The following is a 19,773-nucleotide window of genomic DNA, read 5'->3' as shown; positions in this document are numbered from 1 at the left end:
CTTCCCAAAGAATGGAAAGATAAAACATAAACCTAAGTGTGATCTCATTTGTATCTCAGTATGAGAATTTGTCTACTTAACAGAATCATATCTCTGCCGCCTTCCTTTTGCTGTATTTTTCTTCTGATCCCTTTTGGTCTTCTCTTTATTTCCTTCCACATTTCACTAACAATGTGTGTGTGACATGGTAATGTTGTTTCAACCACGTGCTGTTACTTTCCCACATGGAATATTTTCCCCCAGGCCCCTGCAGTGCTAAGGCTGAAATCTCCATTTAGCATTTCTTCATTAGTATTAAGGGAGTTTTGTTTCTTAGGGCACTTTCAGAAACACGATCCTACGTTAAGTCACAATTGGGTCTAATATCATTAACCCTCTGCTGGGTCATTAATGATTTTCTCTGCGTCCACTTTCTCTCCCCCAATTCTGCTTTACGTTTAGGAAGGGGGAGGAAGATGTGAAGGCAGAAATGCAGGAGTCATCCTCGTACTCTTCTTTCCGAACCCACATCCTGCCATAATAGCCCAGTCGAAATATCTAGCCATTATGCTTGACTCTCTAGGGCCATCTTTTGCCTGCAGTGTACCAAGTAAAATATGTTTTCATTGTGACCCAGTCCAGTCTTCTATTGATAGCGGCAACTCAGGGGTTGCATAGTAAACCACAGGCTGTTAGCCTCAATGTTGAATCCAGCAACTTGCTTTATTGGCTCCCACAATGGATTTTTATTTGAGTGTGTGTTTGTGTGTGTGTGTGTATGTGTGTGTGTGTGAGAGAGAGAGAGAGAGACAGAAAGAGAGAGAAAGAGAGAGAGTGTGTGTGCCTGTGTGTATGTTTTCTGATTTATCTTGATAGGCAATATTTAAAACTTAGGACATTTTGCATAAAAATTCAGATTCCCAGCCAGTCTTAAAGGCCTGTAACCCTGGGCCCACATTCACACAAGGCCAGAATCTGCTCAAGCTGAATATCAGCTGCCCTTTTGGACAGCATGGATGTTCTCCAATTTACAAGTCACCCACATCATCTTCTGACCAGCCTGGCTGTTATACGCTTTTGTGTTTGCAAAACTTGCCCTATATCTTGACTTTTAATTCATAAAGGTCAGTCAAATATGTCTGAGTGCCATTACTTGACATGACGAGCAAAGAAATTTAAGCAGCCTTTTCCTCTGAGTCTAGGAATCTCAGAAGCCACAGTTAACCCTATTTCTCTCTGTGAAACCATAGAAGAAAAGCTGCCAATCATTTTCTTTTGCCTGCAGAAGGGGAGGAAAGGGGCAGGATTGCTACTTCAGGTTGCTTTATATGATTTTTTTTTTTTTTTTTTTTGCTTTTTAAGGAAATGTTATTATTCTTACCACAAATTGCACTCCACTCTCACTTACATTGTGACTCTCGGGCTTGGGTTTACAATGTTGTGATGGAGCCATTACTGCTGTATTTTGCATGGAAGAGTTTTACTAATTCTCTTTGGCATTCATCTCTAAATCTTGGTAAATTCAAGTAGCTTCAGCCTCTGAAAGTTTATTTTTTACTTAAGTGATTTTCATGCTATTGCTGTATTTTTCAGGTGTCTCCCAGGCTTAACAGATCTCTGAATATGCTTTGGTTATTTCCCTTGGCTCTTTACAGCAGGTTTATGATCTGTTCCAAGGGGTCAACATTTCCTGCCCAAATGACTTTAACTGTGAGTGTGCAGTCAGTAATTATTATTTTTTTTTTTTGCTTTACCTAATATATAAATAACTCCCTTATACTCATTTTGAACCTGTTCCCACAGTACTTTCCTTATGAAAGAAAAAAGCCCTTCAGCAGACTGTGGTGTGATATGAGCAGAGTCCTAGTCAGGGGGTATAAATCATATCTCGTATTCATACATATACAAGCAACCCTTCCCCTTCCTGCTGTTTTTATTTACTTAAATTAATTTATTTCCAAACTTTTGGCACGCCTCTGCTAAAGTACACAGCAAACAAATTTACAGTGAGTCCCAAATTAAATATTAATGCAAACTCTCCAGCCTCAAATTTCATTTGGTTCAGTCACTGTAAAATTAAATAAAATGTTGGTATGTGTTTCATATTTAACTTATTTCAAGGTATAATGTTGATTTGAACATTGAAATTTTGGAGCCAAATTATCAAAGAGGGTTTGACAACATGAATGAAAAATAAACTTAAAGTGACGAACAAATTAGATTTCTACACATGCATCTAGCAAATGTCTACTAAATCTGCATGTAAGCTCTTTACACAACAAATAAATTGGTTGAGATCTTTTGCTTCAATATTTTATTTAGGCATTTCTAAAATTTTAAATGCCTGAGCTTTGAATCTCTTTTCATTTTAACCTAATGTGTGTTTAGTATGTCTTCCCTTAAGTCTAAAAACATACCATGCTTGAAAACTAAGAAAGCAGGTTATTTTCTTATACATTACTTGTAATGATCATGTAGCATTTCCAAGGTAATTTCTCTGGGTGAAGTAAAGTATTTTCTTCCATAATGCTGTAGGTCCAGCAATATAAAGTAAATAGTGTCTAAAAGGGTTGATTACTCCAAGCTGCCTTTTTGATACTCTGTTTAGATGTTCTTCATAACCTGAAAACAAATTGAGTGAGATATTTTGGGGATTAAGCTGGTACTCTGAAATGCAGATTTGAATATCAAGTTATAAACCTAAACTCTCACTTTTTCTCAAAGTAGAGAATGGGAGAGAAAGCACCAAAAGAGAAAACAGAGCAATGAAAAAAAATCATAGGAACCAAACCCCAAAACAATCTTCAAATACCTTAGGACCCAGGGTAATTCAGTCAGTTTAACAGTAACAGTATTTCCTTCAAATAATGTATTCCTTTCTCTTTTATTCATATGTTCTCTAGGCTGTGATATTTTTGTTTTCCACCAGTTTTATAAAATTTTCCTCCTTTCTCTTTCTCTGCCTCTCACTCTCTCTTTCTTTTTAACTTCAACAAGGACTAAATAGACCCCAGATCGTTTACTCTGTATTCACAAGCAAGCTTTCCTTGACACTCCGAAGTTGTATAATTGCTAGTGTTTTTATTTCTAGTCCTGGTTTTAATAGTCTTGTTATTTCTGCCTCCAAGTCTACAAACCACACTGAGACTGGTACATGTTAGCATGTCAGGCAATACAATGTTTATTCAAGGAATGTGTAGATAAATAAGAATAATCCAAGGGCTCTAATTGTCCAACAGGTAATAACTGTGTATCATAAACCCTTACCTGGTAGGTTCTCTTAACCTGATAGATCCTCACCACTCACTTCTTTACTACAGTTTTTGTTTGTTTGTTTGTTTGTTTGTTTGTTTAGACAGAGTCTCACTTAGTTGCTCAGGCTAGAGTGCTGTGGCACAATCTCCGCTACTGCAACCTCTGCTTCCCAGGCTTAAGTGATTCTCCTGCCTCAGCCTCCTGAGTAGCTGGGACTACTGGCACATGCAACTGTGCCTGGCTAATTTTTGTATTTTTTGTAGAAACAGGGTTTCACCACGTTGGCCAGGCTCATCTCAAACTCCTGACCTCAGGTGATCTGCCCACTTCAGCCTCCCAAAGTGCTGAGATTACAGGCGTGAGCCACCACGCCCAGCCTTTACTGCAGTTTTCTTGGAATTTCCAGGGAGGGTGATGAGTACAGCCAATAATAACTTTGTTACAATTTCTTCCCTTTTTCCTAATTAAATATTCATCAGCAGGAACTTGAGTGTCAGTATAAACTCTTCTCAATCATGTCAAGAATTCAGGGACAATTGAAAAAGAACTCTTTCTTTAAAACACTGCAAATTTCTTCAACAAACAAACCCAAATGAGTCTTCATAGGCCAATGCCTGCTTCTTTTGCTATTATGCTGGTTTTTATTGATAGAATTAACAGCAAAATTATTGCTTCCATATTGGCCAATGCTTAAAACATTGCTAAGTGTATCATTTTAACTAACTCCCTAAAGAATACTGTGAGTCAGACTCAATTAATTCCATTGTACAGACATGGCATAGGTAAACACAGGGTGGTAGGAAATATGATATTAATAATTCTGAAATACAAAAGAAAACATAATAAGAAAGTAACCAATATTGTATGGGCCACGTATGACCATCATGTGACTTTTATTGTGAACCATGTTTCATACAAATCAATAAGAGGCTCTGCAAAATGTAATGGACCCATTTAAAATAGCCTGAAATTATTTATTATCTGCTTAGAATTTTAACCCTTTCCTCCAAATATTATCTTTTGAGGCTTTGTTTCATGCCTGTCCTCCCTAATACATACAATGGTGCTGCATTCATTCTTACAGAAAATCTTTCTAAACTAAAAATGCCAATCTCTGTTCTAGCTTGTCCTCATTGTGCCCACTATTCCCTCATTCAAGCCATCGACATCTTTTCCAGGATGAATTTTGATAATCCCTGAACTGGATTCATCATTTCCCTTCTGGTCCTTCTTTTCGGACCAAGCATTATCTCTTTAAAAAGTAAGTTGCATCATTTTCACCTCTGATTAGACAGCCAGTAGCTGCTCAAAATCAGAACCAAACCCAAATGCCTCACTTTGATCTGCATGACCCTACCTGACCTGATTTGACTTCACCATAAATATGGCTTTCTCTACTTCTCTTCTTTCCTAAACACTCATAGTTTATTTCAGACAAAGTGACCTTCTTTCTTTAAAATACCAAAATTACAACTTCCTCTCAAGGGTGGCATATAAAATTCCTTCTTCTAGACGACTCAGAGTTTGTCCCCTCTTGTCACTTAGTTTTATCAAATATGTCACTTGCTCAAAAAGGCCATCTGTGAATATAACTACGACTCCCAATTGCATTTTCCTCAGTTACATTACATTATTTTTTTTTTCTTTTTAGTAAGGATGTTATTTATTTATTTGTTTGCTGTTTCTGTCTCCTCTTGCACTAAAGCCCTATCAGCCTAGTTACATTGTCTACCTCATTCACTTGCTTCATTACCACGACCTAAAACAGTGATTACCACCTATTTGCTCATCTTTGTCAAATGAGTGAATAAACACATGAATGATCACCAACCATATGGGTTGCTTCAAGGACCACGTGATTCAGCAGGAAAAAAAAAACCTGAATAAAAAACGAAAGTATGCTGAAATGTAAAGAGCTTCTTGCTATGAATAACTTACATTAAAGCAAATAATATAATTCATAAAATAATAGGTATTTGTGTAATGCAATACATTATACAATGCGTTTTCACAGACATTACACTCTGTGCACTCACAGAATGTTAGGGTCATAGCTATGTTTATCTTCTCAGAATGGATCAGAGCAATTTTCTGTAAAACTCTGGTGGTGTTTTCACAGTCACCTAGATGAAAATACACACAAGGGAAAACCCTCATGCCCTTCATTACTTTATGTTCTCCTAGCAATGAGAATAGCAAAGAAAGTCAAAATGTGCTAAGATGTTGGTTCTTTCACTGCCAGGATTAATTTCTAAATATTTGACAAGATCATTAGCAAGTGAAAATAGGAGAAAATGTGCTAGTAGGAGAAGGAACTGTAGAATTGGGTGTAATCCAACAACGGACAAAGGAAAAGGTTTAAGTTCTGAATATCTGATATATTTAGTATATCTAAATTCTACGTTTAGATATATTAAACGTTGATTATGTTGGACAGTCATCAAATTTTCTTGCAAATAAGATTAGTGTGCTATTGTGTTACAGGACATCAATATAGTGCTGCTGAACTGTAGTCTTTGTGTTAGAAATGACATCAATACAAGGGCGCTCAGCAAGAGTGCCTGAATTCTGAGTTAGTAACTCCATCTACAAATCTGATGTAGTTATTATGCTTAATGAAAATCTCAAAAATATGGATGCCCAGTGGGCACAATCTGTAGTGCTTTCACCTGATGAGGCAAGAATCTCACTCCGAAGCTGGTGTCATTATTATGGTACTCTCAGAGCTTAGTCATGAAAAAATGTCTTAAAAGTTAATAGAGTTGAATAAAGTGGAATATTTTAATAAAGTACACTTGCTATTTTAACATTTTTGTCCCGATAAAAATATACCATGAAAAGCTTTGGAAATGCACAAAATGTCTTAGATAATCTATAAACTGAATCATTTTTAAAGCTCTATAATATCTATTTTAGCAAAAGTTTAAGGTTCTAATTAGCTCAGCTACTTGATCTGATCAGTAGTGGACAGAGGATTCAATAAATTCTGACTATCAAAGTTCTCTTTCTCGGCATTGTTTTTCTTCATTCCTTTACACATCCTAGTTTCGAAAGAAAACAGATGATTCTAAGCACATTTCTGTTATCGGCATTACACCTAGAACTTTTCTTTCTCACAAATATCTTAAGATGTGCTAGGAACACACAAAGCAACCACAACCAAGTTTCATTTCTCCACAAAACTCATTTTTAGTTTTCTTTTCTCATTTTAAGAAGAAAGGGCTAAGATGACAAATTGTCATTAAAGAAAAACTCAGCGGTAGAAAAATTCTTAAGGAATTATATATTCGTATTTCTAAAGTTAAGCTGTCTTGGAAGTCTTGAAGGATGTCAATGCAATGTGGAAAAGTTAGGAAGGGATGTCCTATTGATTGCAAGAATAAAACAAGAGACGATAGGTGGTACCTTGATCTTACCTAAAGAAGAAACATATTCTTTTGACTAAAATGAGGTCATGTTTCAACAATACCTGTCTTTGGTCTGAAGGCTGAGCCGGTCACGACAATGAGGTGTATGCAATTCCGGAAGAGATATCTGACTGTTAATAAGAATGCATTGTGAGATGAAATGTAACGTCGGTATCTTAGCAAGGCAACATGATCTATCTTCTTCAAGAAGTTTTTTTTTTTTTTTTTCTCTCTTAACAAAGTTGGAAGAAATTGTATATGAAAAGGTACTTTCTCAACTTCCATCAAGGATATAGTTATACTATTATTCATGTTTAAATGGAAACTTTTAAATACACAAGTTTATATCTGAGAGACTTTTATATACAAGCTTATATTTGGGAAAAATAAGATTAAACAAATGAATCTATAGTACAAATGTATTAATCAAAATTATTTTTCTTTCTTTTCTAAAGGTAAAGACACCTTTGAAAAGGGTTACATATTTACAACTATTCTGAAATATTTAAGAAGAAATCCCAAATGTTGACGATACATCATTATTAAACAAATATGAGTAGAGTTATTGAACAATAGAAAACATTTTTTTAAATTTTTATTTTAGATTTGGGGGCACATGTGAAGGTTTGTTACATAGGTAAACATGTGTAACGAGGGTTTGTTGATTATATTATCTTATCACCCAGGTGTTAAGCCTAGGGCACAATAGTTATCCTTTCTGCTCCTCTTCCTCCTTCCACCCTCCCCCTCGAGTAGACCCCAATCATGTTGAAACATGATTATTTCCAAAATGAGCATTGCTCTTTTCCACTAATGATACTTACAAATTCAAACTAATAGGGAATAAGATCAACAAATGGGCATACTCATTTATTTATTCATGCCATTGCATTTTTAAAAATCGTAATTGAGTACCTAATTGCAGACTCAAACTAAGTTAATGTGATTGCATAAGAAAATTACTATAGTCATATTTAAAAGAGCATTTAATCCTGTTGTCCAATTTATGAATGATTTCCACTATATATATCCTTTATTGAGAGAAAGTCTTCGAAACCACATTTTGTAATATATTTAAGTTTTTTTTAATGTTTCACAAAATTGAGAAATACAAATTTAGTTAAAAAGTAAAGGAAAACAGAAAAATAATAAATTTCCACTTTCAATATAGTAAATTATCTTAGAGTACAAATGAATTTAGAATACCTATTTATTTGCTAATAGTGTTTTAAACTTGTATAATACCCCATTATATAAATATGTAGTTACTAGCAAACGTATTTAATTTGCCTAGTATGAGAGACACAACAGCAAAAGCACATATGATTTGCTCTGCAAACTGGAAATATGTTGCATAATTCTTTCAGGGAAATATGTTGTTGTTATTGTTTCTTCATAGAATCTCACTTTAGGCTTTTCCTGCAAGACCAGTCTTACTTTTTTACAGGATGTATGGCTATTAGTTCATAGTTTTGATTTCCATTTAGTTACTAGTCAGTTTCATCAATTAGTTTAGTCAGGGGGCTCAGTCAAAATATGTCGGTTTGTATAGAGATAGCCTAAATCAAAAGGATGGAGAGAGAGAGAGTGATGGAAAGAATGAGACTGACTCTACATTTTGATATCACTCAATTTAGAACAGAGCAATACATAATACATATTTTCTAACTTGGCCTTGTACTTATGCCAGGGGAAAAAGGGAGGCCATCTGATCATTTATGAAGAAGAAAATATAGATTTAAAATTGTGAGGGCAGCTTGTAGAAGACAAACTAGTAGAAAATAAATAGCACATACATTTTGAAGGTCTAAGCTTACTTGTTGGGTTGTATGGCAGAATCTCCTGAATGCTTCATTCTCCTTTCTCTAAAATAGAGGGTGCAGATGTACTTGGTGAGATTGACATGTTATTCAAATGAGAGAGCACTGAAGAGCCAGAACAGAGATTCAATACTATTGCAAGTATAATACTTTTCAAAATTGAGTGAGTGAGGTAAAGATACTCATTCTGTACCAGTGGAATTCACATATGCAAATTAGTCCAAAAACCAACTTTTAAAAACTCAAATTATTTTTTAGAGATATTTTCTTTTTTTTTGTATTATTTACCATTTAAATAAGATTTTATCCCAAAAAGCTAATAAGTTTTAAAAATCTCCTTCCAAAATAAAATAACTGGAGAATGTTTCCAAGGACTATAGACTATACGATTTGTGATTGCTATGTTGCAACTTCATTTCTATGTCTCTAGACAATGGTTTGTGATACGGGTTAAATTTGGGAATAGCTATCCATGTGAAAATGTATAGCAACTCCACAGAAGAAAATAAAAAGCATCCCTTGATATTTTTCTGTTTGGTTAACTAATTTTTCCTACTTCTCCCCTCCTCTGCCGAAACCAAAAGAAAAACCGTATTTGACCTTTCTATGCATCAAAATAGCTTTTGGTCATTATTTTTGGATTATATAGGAGAAGTCAAATTTCTTGAAGAAATTTAAGAAAATATTTAAAACTATATAAAGTAGACATAAGTATTTTCTCATAGGAATTTGGCTGAGCATATATTCTGATTAATTCATAATAGAACTCAATCTTTGGCTTTATTTTATTTAGCATTCCACTACTAAATGTATTGCTTCAAATTATAAGCATTGGGTATACCATAATTATAGGCATTTCAAAAGCAAATAATTTTGACACGTGTTTCTTCCACACAGTCAGATTCTGTTAAAATGAGATACTTGTTATATGGAAATGTATTATAATGTTACATATTATGAGTCAAAAATAACTCAAAATTTTCTTCATTTCACTTTTTTTCCCTAGATAAATAGACATGTTTATCTGAAGTTTTGAAAAGCAAAAGTTTCATTCATAAAAACCATCTCCAATTTTCAGGCCAAAGTGGTATTTTTAATATGTGTTTGTGCCAAGGAAAGCCATTTTAAGGAAGATATACATACAGAGAGAGAGAGAGAGAGAGAGAGAAGTGGGGTTGGGGCAATTGTATAAGTGAGTTCCACTTACTACTAACTTAGTTTGACGAATGATATCATGTTAGCACAGGCATGTTTAACTTTTAGGATTAATTCTACTTTCTTTGAATTCATCTATCTAGAATGAAGACAAGTGTTTCCTTTGTACAAGAATTGTTTTGACAGACAGCCACAGAAGATAGAGAAATCTATCAGTATGTTTGATTGGTACTTTTTACTACACAGAATTCCTATAATCAGGAAAATGCTGAAGGAAAGGGAGGGAGAGTTGCACATTTCATAGTAAGATACAAAAATTAATGGCAGAAACATAAAAAACTGGATCATATTAATATATAGCAATGAGAGAAGATATAAAGTTCCCTCAATATTATAATCCTTGTAGAAGACCAAGTCCTGTTCAGTTCAGGTGACTTTGAATGGAGCTTATTTTTATGGTATCCCCTAGGCTGAGAAAAGAAATTGACAAGGTAACTGGCAAGAAACAAATGTCCTGGATCCAATAGATTTGCAAACTAAATACCTCTGCATGCCTCCACCTTGAACGACAAGTAGCATTTAGAAAGTGTCATCTAAGTCCTAAGAATACATTAACCATATCACTCATTTACCACCCTTTCTAAGAAAATTTCCTTTACTTTCACTTACATTTTTAAAAAATCACTTCCATATTTGTAATTCTAGCACAGTTAACATTTATTTTTTCTGCAATATTCTCATGTCTCTCTCCATTCTTAGAGGTCTAATTATAATCAGACTCACACTGGTGGCAATTAAATTATTTTTTACTGTAAATATTTTCATATAATACTTATAATAACATGAGAAAAAAACATTTTAAGAAATTATTTTATCTAAAGATACTTTAATCTCCTCAAGAAATACTGATTCAGATTCTGATGTATGGCAGAATCCATCCATCCATCCATCCATCCATCCATCCATCCTTTTTCTAAATTTATCTTCAGCTTTCTCTTAACTCCTTTTTCCTCCCGAATTCTGTTTTCTGCAATTCACATTTTTTTCTTACTGTTTTAGTGCATTTAATTTTTTCTTTACGTTTTCCATTGTCTCTTTTCTCTCTTACTCAGTTTAAATTTGAGCTTGAGAAGAGAGAGAGAAAGAGAACAAATTCAAAGATTAGCAACCTCTTCAAAACAAAACTTTAATGTTATTTGTGGCATATAAAGAGACATAAATCACAGTTCATTCTTCTTTGAGAGGAGATTAAAATTTTGATACACATTTAATTGCCATTATTAGATGGTTTTCTACATAGATACATTAAAATGACTATAACAGCATGAACTTTAATTATTTGGAAATATGTCTGCACATTGTATCATACTTGAGAATTTAACAGAGACTAGCATTAGGCCTCTCAATCCCTTTTCTTTTCAGAAAATTTGACACTTTAAGATATACTTTCTTTCAAGTTTTAATCCTTATCAGGCAATACTTTGATATGATATGACATTGTTATATGACAAATTAGTTGATTCTAAGTGAATCTGATTTATCTTCCAATTTTGGCTGTTAAGAGTTACAAAGATGTTTCCTTTTTAAGATGTGACAGAATGTAATTAAAACTTACATGTACGTTAGTTTAACGCCGTATGAAATCAATATAAAGTAAGAAAATAAACAATAAGGAATTAAAAGACAAGTGCATGTATATGGTTTGAACATAAACATATGAGTTGGTTTCAAGTCTTTTTCTATTTAATACAATGTTTGAACTCATGAAGGTATAAAGGGAACAACACGGCTAGAAGATAACACAAACATTTCTGATATAGTTCATACAGTTTGAGAAGCTACCTATTACCCAATAAGTATATGTAGAACCTAAAAGCGAATTCTCATTTTTTGTCAAGCAGTTAGCTCTTGCACTACAAAATGTGCCTGTGTAATTCACATGCCTGTTCTATTATTCAAGGACGATTGACATAAGCCTGGGCAGAAAGTTACATCTCATTAACCTCTTTCTTGAGTTTATATTCCCATATCTTCTGTTTCAGCATATTAGTGAGGGAAGCTTGTCATAATGCAGTAACACTTTCTTTCCTAACTTTCTTAACAAGATTTCTCTCTTTTTTAAAATTCCTTTTTCCAAATGGGGCCTATCCTTTTCACTTTTGATAACTGTGAGAATTTTAGCTCTTTTCTAACAGTTTTGAAAGTGTGTTAAATATATAATCGTGGTAAAGTGCTGGTCTACAATTATTTTTACTTGTGTTATCTGATATAGTACTTCATGTCGACGTGGTGATACAACATGACACTATTTCATTTTTTTTTTAGGAAAAAACTAGCAATCATTTACCATGTGCTCTGCTTTTATCTTAGATGTTCCTCTCCCTCATGAAACTAAATTGGCACCCACATATAATCCTCTTAGTTATTTAATATTCTATCTCAGAAGAAAGTTGGGGAGTCTGTATTTTTTATGTTATATATGAAATTCTCTTCAGATATTTATTCCAATCATGGTAGCAATAGTTCTGTTCCCAAAAACATATACAGAAGCATTGAGAACTCAGCTCTTGATGAAGTCAAATTTCTGGAGATTGGAGATTCAACCAGGAAGAGCCCAATAACAGTAGTCTGCCTGTACCATTCTATTTTGCTAGCACACTAGGCTGAAAAGCTCCACTCTGTTCATCTGCTCTGGTCCAACTTCAAACATTTTTCCTAAGAAAGGTTGAGAGCTGATTGTTCCAGATCAAAGACATCATCATTTCAAGGAGAGCTATGTGCTACCATTTCATCAGTATAGTTTCCAACTATTCCACACCAACTTCAAGGCAAGTTGAGCAAGTTCAGAAGCTATGGTTAGGTGGCAGTGATATGTTTAAAAGATTATCACCAGTAAATGTCAGATTTCCTAAAGGCACTCAGATTAGTCCCACCACTGGTAGAGGAAATGACACGTGTGGTTATGTTATAAAGACTAGAATCTGGTTGCCAACAGCAGGTTGAATAGAAACACTACAGTTCATTTCCCTCTTCTTTCCTATAATGAAGCAATATTTTTTGTCAATTCATAGTCTGTTTCATATAAATACAATCACTAAATCTCCCAGTGCCTATTTGTTTGGCATTGGGATCTGGGTTTCTTTTCTCTCTCTCTCTCTCTCTCTCTCTCTCTCTCTCTCTCTCTCTTTTAAACCAAATAGCTGAACTATACCAGTCAATGTAAGCTCATTTTCTGATTTAAAAAAAGGATCTATGATACTTCTGATTTTACTTTAACCAGTTAACCATTCCAAGGCCAGGACCAGTGCCCCAAATATTGATCTAGTATTTTCCTCCCTTTTTCACTAGTGCATCTGGTGTCAAAGATTATTAAACTCGCACAGGGATTCTTGATTTTCCAGATGAAAAGTTTATAGAATCCCGGCTTATTCTAATTCTTACCTCCTCTTTCCTCTGCTCCCCATATTCATTCCCTTCTAAACTTCTATCATTCACCAGCTACTTGGAGAAAAAGGAAAAGAAAAGCGCCAGGCTGGAGCGAGGCACTCCAGTGGTGGGTTAGCCCCTCAGGGCACCTGGGCTGTGTCACAGACCCTCAGAATCGAAAAGTCAAGTTCAGGCAGGTGCGTGCGCCCGGAAGCGCCCTAAAACCCTCTTCACTGATGACAGGACTCTGTCCCCAGTCTGCCCCCAGGAAGAGGTTTTAGAAAGGAAAGGGACTTGAATCGGCGCTTTCGCTGCTCCACAGACCCCTAATGCAGCAGATAAGGAAGTTAACCTGGGAGCTAAGTTGAGGGCGAACACGCTTAACGCGGAGAACCTGGAGCTCTCAAAAGCTCGCAGTTGAGCGCCATCGCGGAGGGAAGTCTCTCTCGGAAATGCGAATTCTCATCCAAACATCTGCAGCGCTTAGGATGCGCGGGCAGAAGCGCACAGTCAAGTCCAAACACTCCCGGAGGGGACAAAATCGAGACCGGGAAGCGGCCAAAGGGAAAAGCTGTGGGGGTGCGGAGGACTCTGGCACTTGGTTCAGAAACCCCTCACCGCACCTCTCACCCCCCACAGGGCCAGCACACTGTGGCCACCCGGTCCCGGGGAGCGGGGCTGCAAGGACTTAAGTTTCACACTCACTTATCTGCAAGCATCGCCCAGCAGGAAAGCCAAGGAAGCCAGGGGAGGGGAGGGGGAAGGTGTTCTCCTTACCTCGGTCGGCTCTCACGGTCAGCACCCTGGCGATCGGCAATAATCCCGAGAGAGTGAGTAAGGCGAGGAGAAACTCGGACATTGTGGTCGCCCGGTAAGGAAGTCTGCGCTGGAGACTGCTCGGCGGCACCTTCGGCCCGGAGGCGGCGGCGGCGGCGGCGGCTTGGAGCTCGGAATCGAGCGGCGTCATTTACAAATGTCACTGGAAATTCTTCAGCTCAATGAGTCCAACCAGTCCGCCTTCTCCTGCCTGGAGCAGGATGTGGAAGGTGGAGGGATGCGCGCGTGCGGGAGAGAGGAGCGAGAGCGTGTGTGAGCGCGAGCGAGCCGCCCGTGTGTCTTGACTTTTCAATGCAGGGTACGTCTGATCTTACATCACGCAAGAGGGGCAGTGAGAGATGCCAGCGGATGGGAATTCACTGATTAATCACCGAATCCACCACACACCCCGTCGTCGTCCACATAAATCACATCTATTACTTAGTAAGAGGCATTTAACACAACAGAAAATACCACCGCGAACGCAGAGCGCCACAAATCACAATTATTTTAATCCCCTTGAAGGGAAAGTAACTAGAAGCTGGTTCTGTAGGGATTTGGGTTTTTGGAGAAGGGAGAGACTTCTGCATTGGGCTGAGCCAGCCAGGCGCCTACAATGCTCCGCAGTTCACAGCCGGCTGGGAACCCTCAGCCAAGCTTCTGCAGGCAAAGCGGGCTGATCCCTTCGTTCCTCGGAAGCTTCCTTCCCGGGAAGGAAGGACAAGCCAAGGAACAGAGCTTCTCTTAGGGAAATGGTTTCCTCGGGTCTACACAGAATCCCAGTGCTTCCTGAATTGCACTTTTAACTTTTATGCTGAGCAGCACCTGGGGACAAAGAGGCAAAATTTAGTGACTCAGCAGAAACAAAAAGCAAAACAACCCCCAAAGTCATTAACCATTGCGTAAAAAGGGAAGGTTAATGGAAAAGGCTATTGAGGACCCCAGGCAGGGAACAATAAAGCAAGGATTTGGTAGTGTTTTTCTCTGGGGTTCTGTCTTTAAAAAGGTACTTTGAGCCATTTTAAACAGGCTTTGAGGGTTTTGTTGTGGTTTTTGTTTTGTGTTTTGTTTTGTTTTCCTTTTTCATATACTACAGTGGTGGTGTAAGAACTTTCCCGAGCCATCGGAGGAATCAACGTGAATCGCTGGAATAATAATATTAGTAAAGTTGTTTTTATGACCACTTAAGTTTTCAACATGATCATCCCAGTCCCTAAAATTTGAGTTTGCCATTCTAAAGTGGCTACGGAATTAAAATTCAGAAATCTTAATAGTTGAAGGCTTACTTTCTTCCTTGTAACATCAGGAATTCTAGTCTAAGAACACTAATCGAAAAGGTTTTGTATTTAATATTTTGAAACTGGAGATGAGTGGAGAGGAAAACTATGAAAAGGGAACAGAACCAAGGAAGAGAATGATTGAGAAGTGAAGTAAGATACTTTAAAAACTTCATTTACTTTGCTGTTTGAGCTATACAGGTGAATGCCAGCATTACGATCTACCTATTTGTGAGAGTAAAATTAACCAGAAACATCTTTAGAGGCTCCTTTGAAGCCATTAAAACTAGACCGGATCAAAGAACACAGAGGTGACTCTGCGGAACATTGTCAATAATCTGTGCATTTCACCTTTTTATTCTTACTCTGTGATTACAAATGCATCTTATGTCACTTTTTCCATATTTTAAATTACAAAGTTTACTTTCCCTTGAAAATACAACCATTTAGTGTTTAAAATATGACTCTACATTCAAAGGTGTATGCTTCTTTTCTTCTAAAGTTGTTACATGTCTAATTTCTCCTAGATATTTTAACAAAGTGTACAATATAGAATAAAAAGATAGATTTTTGACATATTTTACTTCATACCGAAAATTCACAAACTTTGAAATGAGTGGCGAGTGTGTGTGTGTGTGCGCGCGCGCGCGCGTGTGAGAGAGAGATTTGAATGATGTGCCAAGTAATAAACGTTTCTTTCTCAAGGGTCCACAGACCTCTGTGTTGTATGACAAACTTATTCATTGGGACGACGTAGCAGGTGTCTTTCTTACATGATCCCATTCAGTCAACTAGAAGGTCAGCTATCAGGAGATCTGTATCCACTTAACTCTTGGCAAGAAAATGAGGAGTGCTCACAAACCATACTAAGGACATTCAGATTCTTCCTCTTCTGAAAGATTACCACCAATCGCCCTCCACTTCAAAAGCTACAAGGTAAAGAAAAGCAGCCTGGAACAGTATGACCCACCAAAGACTCTTACCACACACTAAAGTGCCCCAATGCTATGATTAAAATCACTGACTCATTCACTTCTGCAGTACGTGCAGCAGCCCTAGATTCCATGGTCAGCTTGGAAAAGGGAAAAGCTAGGGAAGATCATCAGAATAGTAAATACTCAGGAGATTTTGTATTCTAAATATACTATATTCCAAATACGTAGAGCCTCCTAATAGCCTGTTAAATGAATTAGCCAGAGTAAAAATCATATGATCTTTTTAGATCATCTGGTTGACTACTTCGTTGAGTGGAAAAAAAATTAAAAATGCATTGTCTGCACATTGTGACCAGAATAATAAAGCAAAATAGAATTCTTAAGTAATCACCAATTAAGTCAGTAATCACGAATGACATAGGATCAAAATAGTTACTATAAAATAGTGATAGTAAATATGGAAAACTAGTTACTAAAGCATAGGCTGGAACATCAATAAAAGGTAACATGTTAAGCTTAATCTCCACTGTGAATGAATCTCAATAAAGTATTATCTATAAAACAAAATTTGCAGCTTTAGGCAAGACACAGTGGCTTACTCTTATAATCCCAGCACTTTGGGAAGATGAGGTGGGCGGATCACGAGGTCAGGAGATTGAGATCATCTTGGCTAATATGGTGAAGCCCCGTCTCTACTAAAAATACAAAAAAAAATTAGCCGGGCATGGTGACATGCACCTGTAGTATCAGCTACTCAGGAGGCTGAGGCAGGAGAATTGCTTAAACCTGGGAGGTGCAGGTTGCAGTGAGTCGAGATCGCACCACTGCACTCCAGCTTAGGCAACAAAGTGAGACTCCATCTCAAAAATAAAATAAAAGAAAAAGAAAAAAATTGAAGCTTTAAGACCATGATTAATAAAGATCTAAATGGTATAAAACCTCTCTCAAAAGTTTTGATGGAAATATAGGTGCTTAGGTATGCACCAGTGCTTAGGTGGACACAATACATGAATTTAAATGCTTGTTAAGAATTTTTAAGACTAAAATTTATACTAAGGACGCTGATTCATACCATGAAGCCATAATATGTAATAAACAGATTAAATATTAAGCAGTAGATATATATTTGCTCCAAAACTGAAATAAAGCCAGTGTCAAAATGAAATGGGATAAAATTGTCTGTCCCACATCAAATCTCTTGTATAAAGTAGTTCTTCTTCCAGATAGTCTTTGAAAATGACCAGTTTATAAAAGAAGATTGTTGTCTGTGAGCACCAGTGAGGTTGATAAAAGTGTTGACCAAATTTGAGATTTAAAATTAAATAATTTGCTCCTAGGTTTTAAATGACCATCAAATTTTAATGGATTATAAATATGAAATGAAAAGCTTAAGTATAATTTTCTATGAAATACTTTTGTTTCCCCATAATATATGCTTCAATGAAAAAATAAATTAATAAAGTGCACTATTAACTGAAGAGAGAAAAGCTTGTGAGAGCGTTCGAATTTTGTTTGTTACTAGGGTCCATTATAATTTCTTCATTCTAATGAGAGTTATTAACACTGACAAGTTAAATAAATTAATTCATCAAACTATAAAATATTATGAAATCTCTCATTAAGATAAATTAAACAAAGTAGAACCAATCATTCTTCCTTTTTGTTTTAAAACAACACACGAATGCTAATTATCAGTCAGTGGTAATCTTACACTTCCCAGTTAGAGCCACGGTTTCCATACATGTGATCAAATATCAGATTTCATTTCTGTTAACTTAATTATTTTTGTGCGATTGGATTTCTTACAGTAGATAGTAACAATTTATGTGCTACACATCTGAACATCGTAAGTTAGGGAGAGGACATGTGTCTAAACAAGCTGGAGCTGACAATCTGTCTCATGGAAGAGATGTGTGTGAAGGAGAGTTGGCCTGAAAGTTAGGTTGCCAAGGATTTCTGCAGCTATCATTGCAAGGCCTGCTAAGTTTCTTAGCCTGCCTGTTTCCAGACAGAAAAGTTGCCAGGCAGCAGCAGACACAAGATGAAAAAGAAAGGGAAGAGATTGAGAGAGACAGGGGGCGGAGGTAGAGAGAGAGAGAGAGAGAAAGATTGGTAAGGAAACACTATCAGTTCTTTAACTTGAAACAGAGTTACTCTGGACAAAGCCTTTAAGAGAAAAAACAAAACAAAACAAAACAAAACAAAAAAACAAAAACACCACAAAACTTTAGACGCAAGTTCTTTCTCAGAATGCAACATTTCAATGCACATTTTTAACCGCTTTTCTTCAAAAGTGTGTTCTGTTTTTCAGCATACTGTCTCAATTAGGATATAAAGATTTGGTTGAGATAAATAAGATTTTTGGGTAACTTTAATTCTTACTATTAAACAATTATTAGGGGGTATGCACAATTGAAAAGAAAATTAAGAGTGATGCAATTATCTAATTAAATCTGGAAAGTAAAAATATTTCCAAGACAATTACATTAGTCTTCTCTTTTTATGTTTTCAGCTTCTCTTTACTATCTGTAAATGTTTTAAGACATAAATATTATGGCAAAAATCACGCCTGATAGCAATTATAAATTTCAGAAGACAATATAAGCTTTTAAAACTGATTTGACTATTTGGATTTTTTCGGACTCTTGTTTGATAAACTTGACAGTAAAAATAAAAGGAGTCTACAGATTTAGACAAACCCAGCAGAAGACTTGAAAGACTAAAAATTCTATCTTTTTTTCTTTTCATTTTTTAAGGGATTGACATCCATAATAATAATATAGTCTGAAGATACAAATCCTATCTTGCTCTTTGGATATGTCATCAGAAGGTACAATTGGTCATATTGCCATCCGTGTGTGGGTAATACAAAAATGTCAACAATTCACCAAATCCTTGTCACTCTACTCACATGGAATTAGCCCTTAGGTTTTAAGTCAGTTGCTGATCATAAAGTATGTTGCTTCGGTACTTTTAGACCCTGACATATGTGTGTTCAATATGAGCTCCACATTGCCTTCTCCAGATCCAGAATAGACTTAGTGGATCAGGTTGAGTGTCGATTGACAGTGACCATGGTCAGGATGCACTTTGCCTGAATATGCCCTTGCGGCATTTTTCTACCTTTGACTATTAATCTCTGACCTTTTTTCCGGTCATCATCTTGCTGATCTTTAATTATAATTAGAGACTTTAAGATTGTTGGAGTTGGGAGGAACATTCAAATAATCTACTCCAATTTACCATATTTTGCAAATGAAAAAATTATAAAGAAAGAAAAGGTGACTAGTCGAGGTCACATATTTTGTTAATATCAGAAACAGACCTTGGATAAAGTTTCTTGACTTCTTCCTGTATTATGTAGTCAGCTTTGTTGATATTCTTCTAGTGTTGTTGTTGTTTTTGATGCTGATTGTTTGTTTGTTTGTTTTACTTCACAGAAGTGGTAGCTCAGATAATATGAAATTATTCATTCACTAAATATCTATATATTATGTGACAGACACTGTATTTAGCACCATGCATATAGCAATAAGGATAATAAACATAATTCTTGCAGGAACATAGCATATGATCTAAATGAAATAATAATATCATTCCTGTGTTAAAGGACTTACTTTCCAAGATCAGCATGGAAACCATCCTCTCAGAAACCACAAGCATGATACATAAAGGCCACTAATGGGATCACCCAGTAAAATCA

General features: G+C 36.1%; 1 protein-coding gene across 1 annotated transcript in view; it reads right to left on the bottom strand.

Annotated features, from left to right (window-relative positions):
- Nucleotides 1-14,133, bottom strand: part of LOC105545695 (low-density lipoprotein receptor-related protein 1B-like) — a gene marked incomplete at its 3' end in the record, with an annotated part of 761,110 nt that extends 746,977 nt beyond the window's left edge. The window contains exon 1 of the mRNA XM_011988712.1: nucleotides 13,820-14,133. Coding sequence (XP_011844102.1) covers nucleotides 13,820-14,009 — 190 coding nt within the window. The remainder of the gene's footprint in view (nucleotides 1-13,819) is intronic.
- Between the last annotated feature and the right edge of the window lie 5,640 nt (nucleotides 14,134-19,773).

This window comes from Mandrillus leucophaeus, unplaced genomic scaffold (assembly GCF_000951045.1).
Source record: "Mandrillus leucophaeus isolate KB7577 unplaced genomic scaffold, Mleu.le_1.0 Scaffold336, whole genome shotgun sequence".
Taxonomy (NCBI): domain Eukaryota; kingdom Metazoa; phylum Chordata; class Mammalia; order Primates; family Cercopithecidae; genus Mandrillus; species Mandrillus leucophaeus.
The sequence above is the reverse complement of the archived record's forward strand: the minus strand, read 5'-3'. Positions and strand labels throughout refer to the sequence as shown.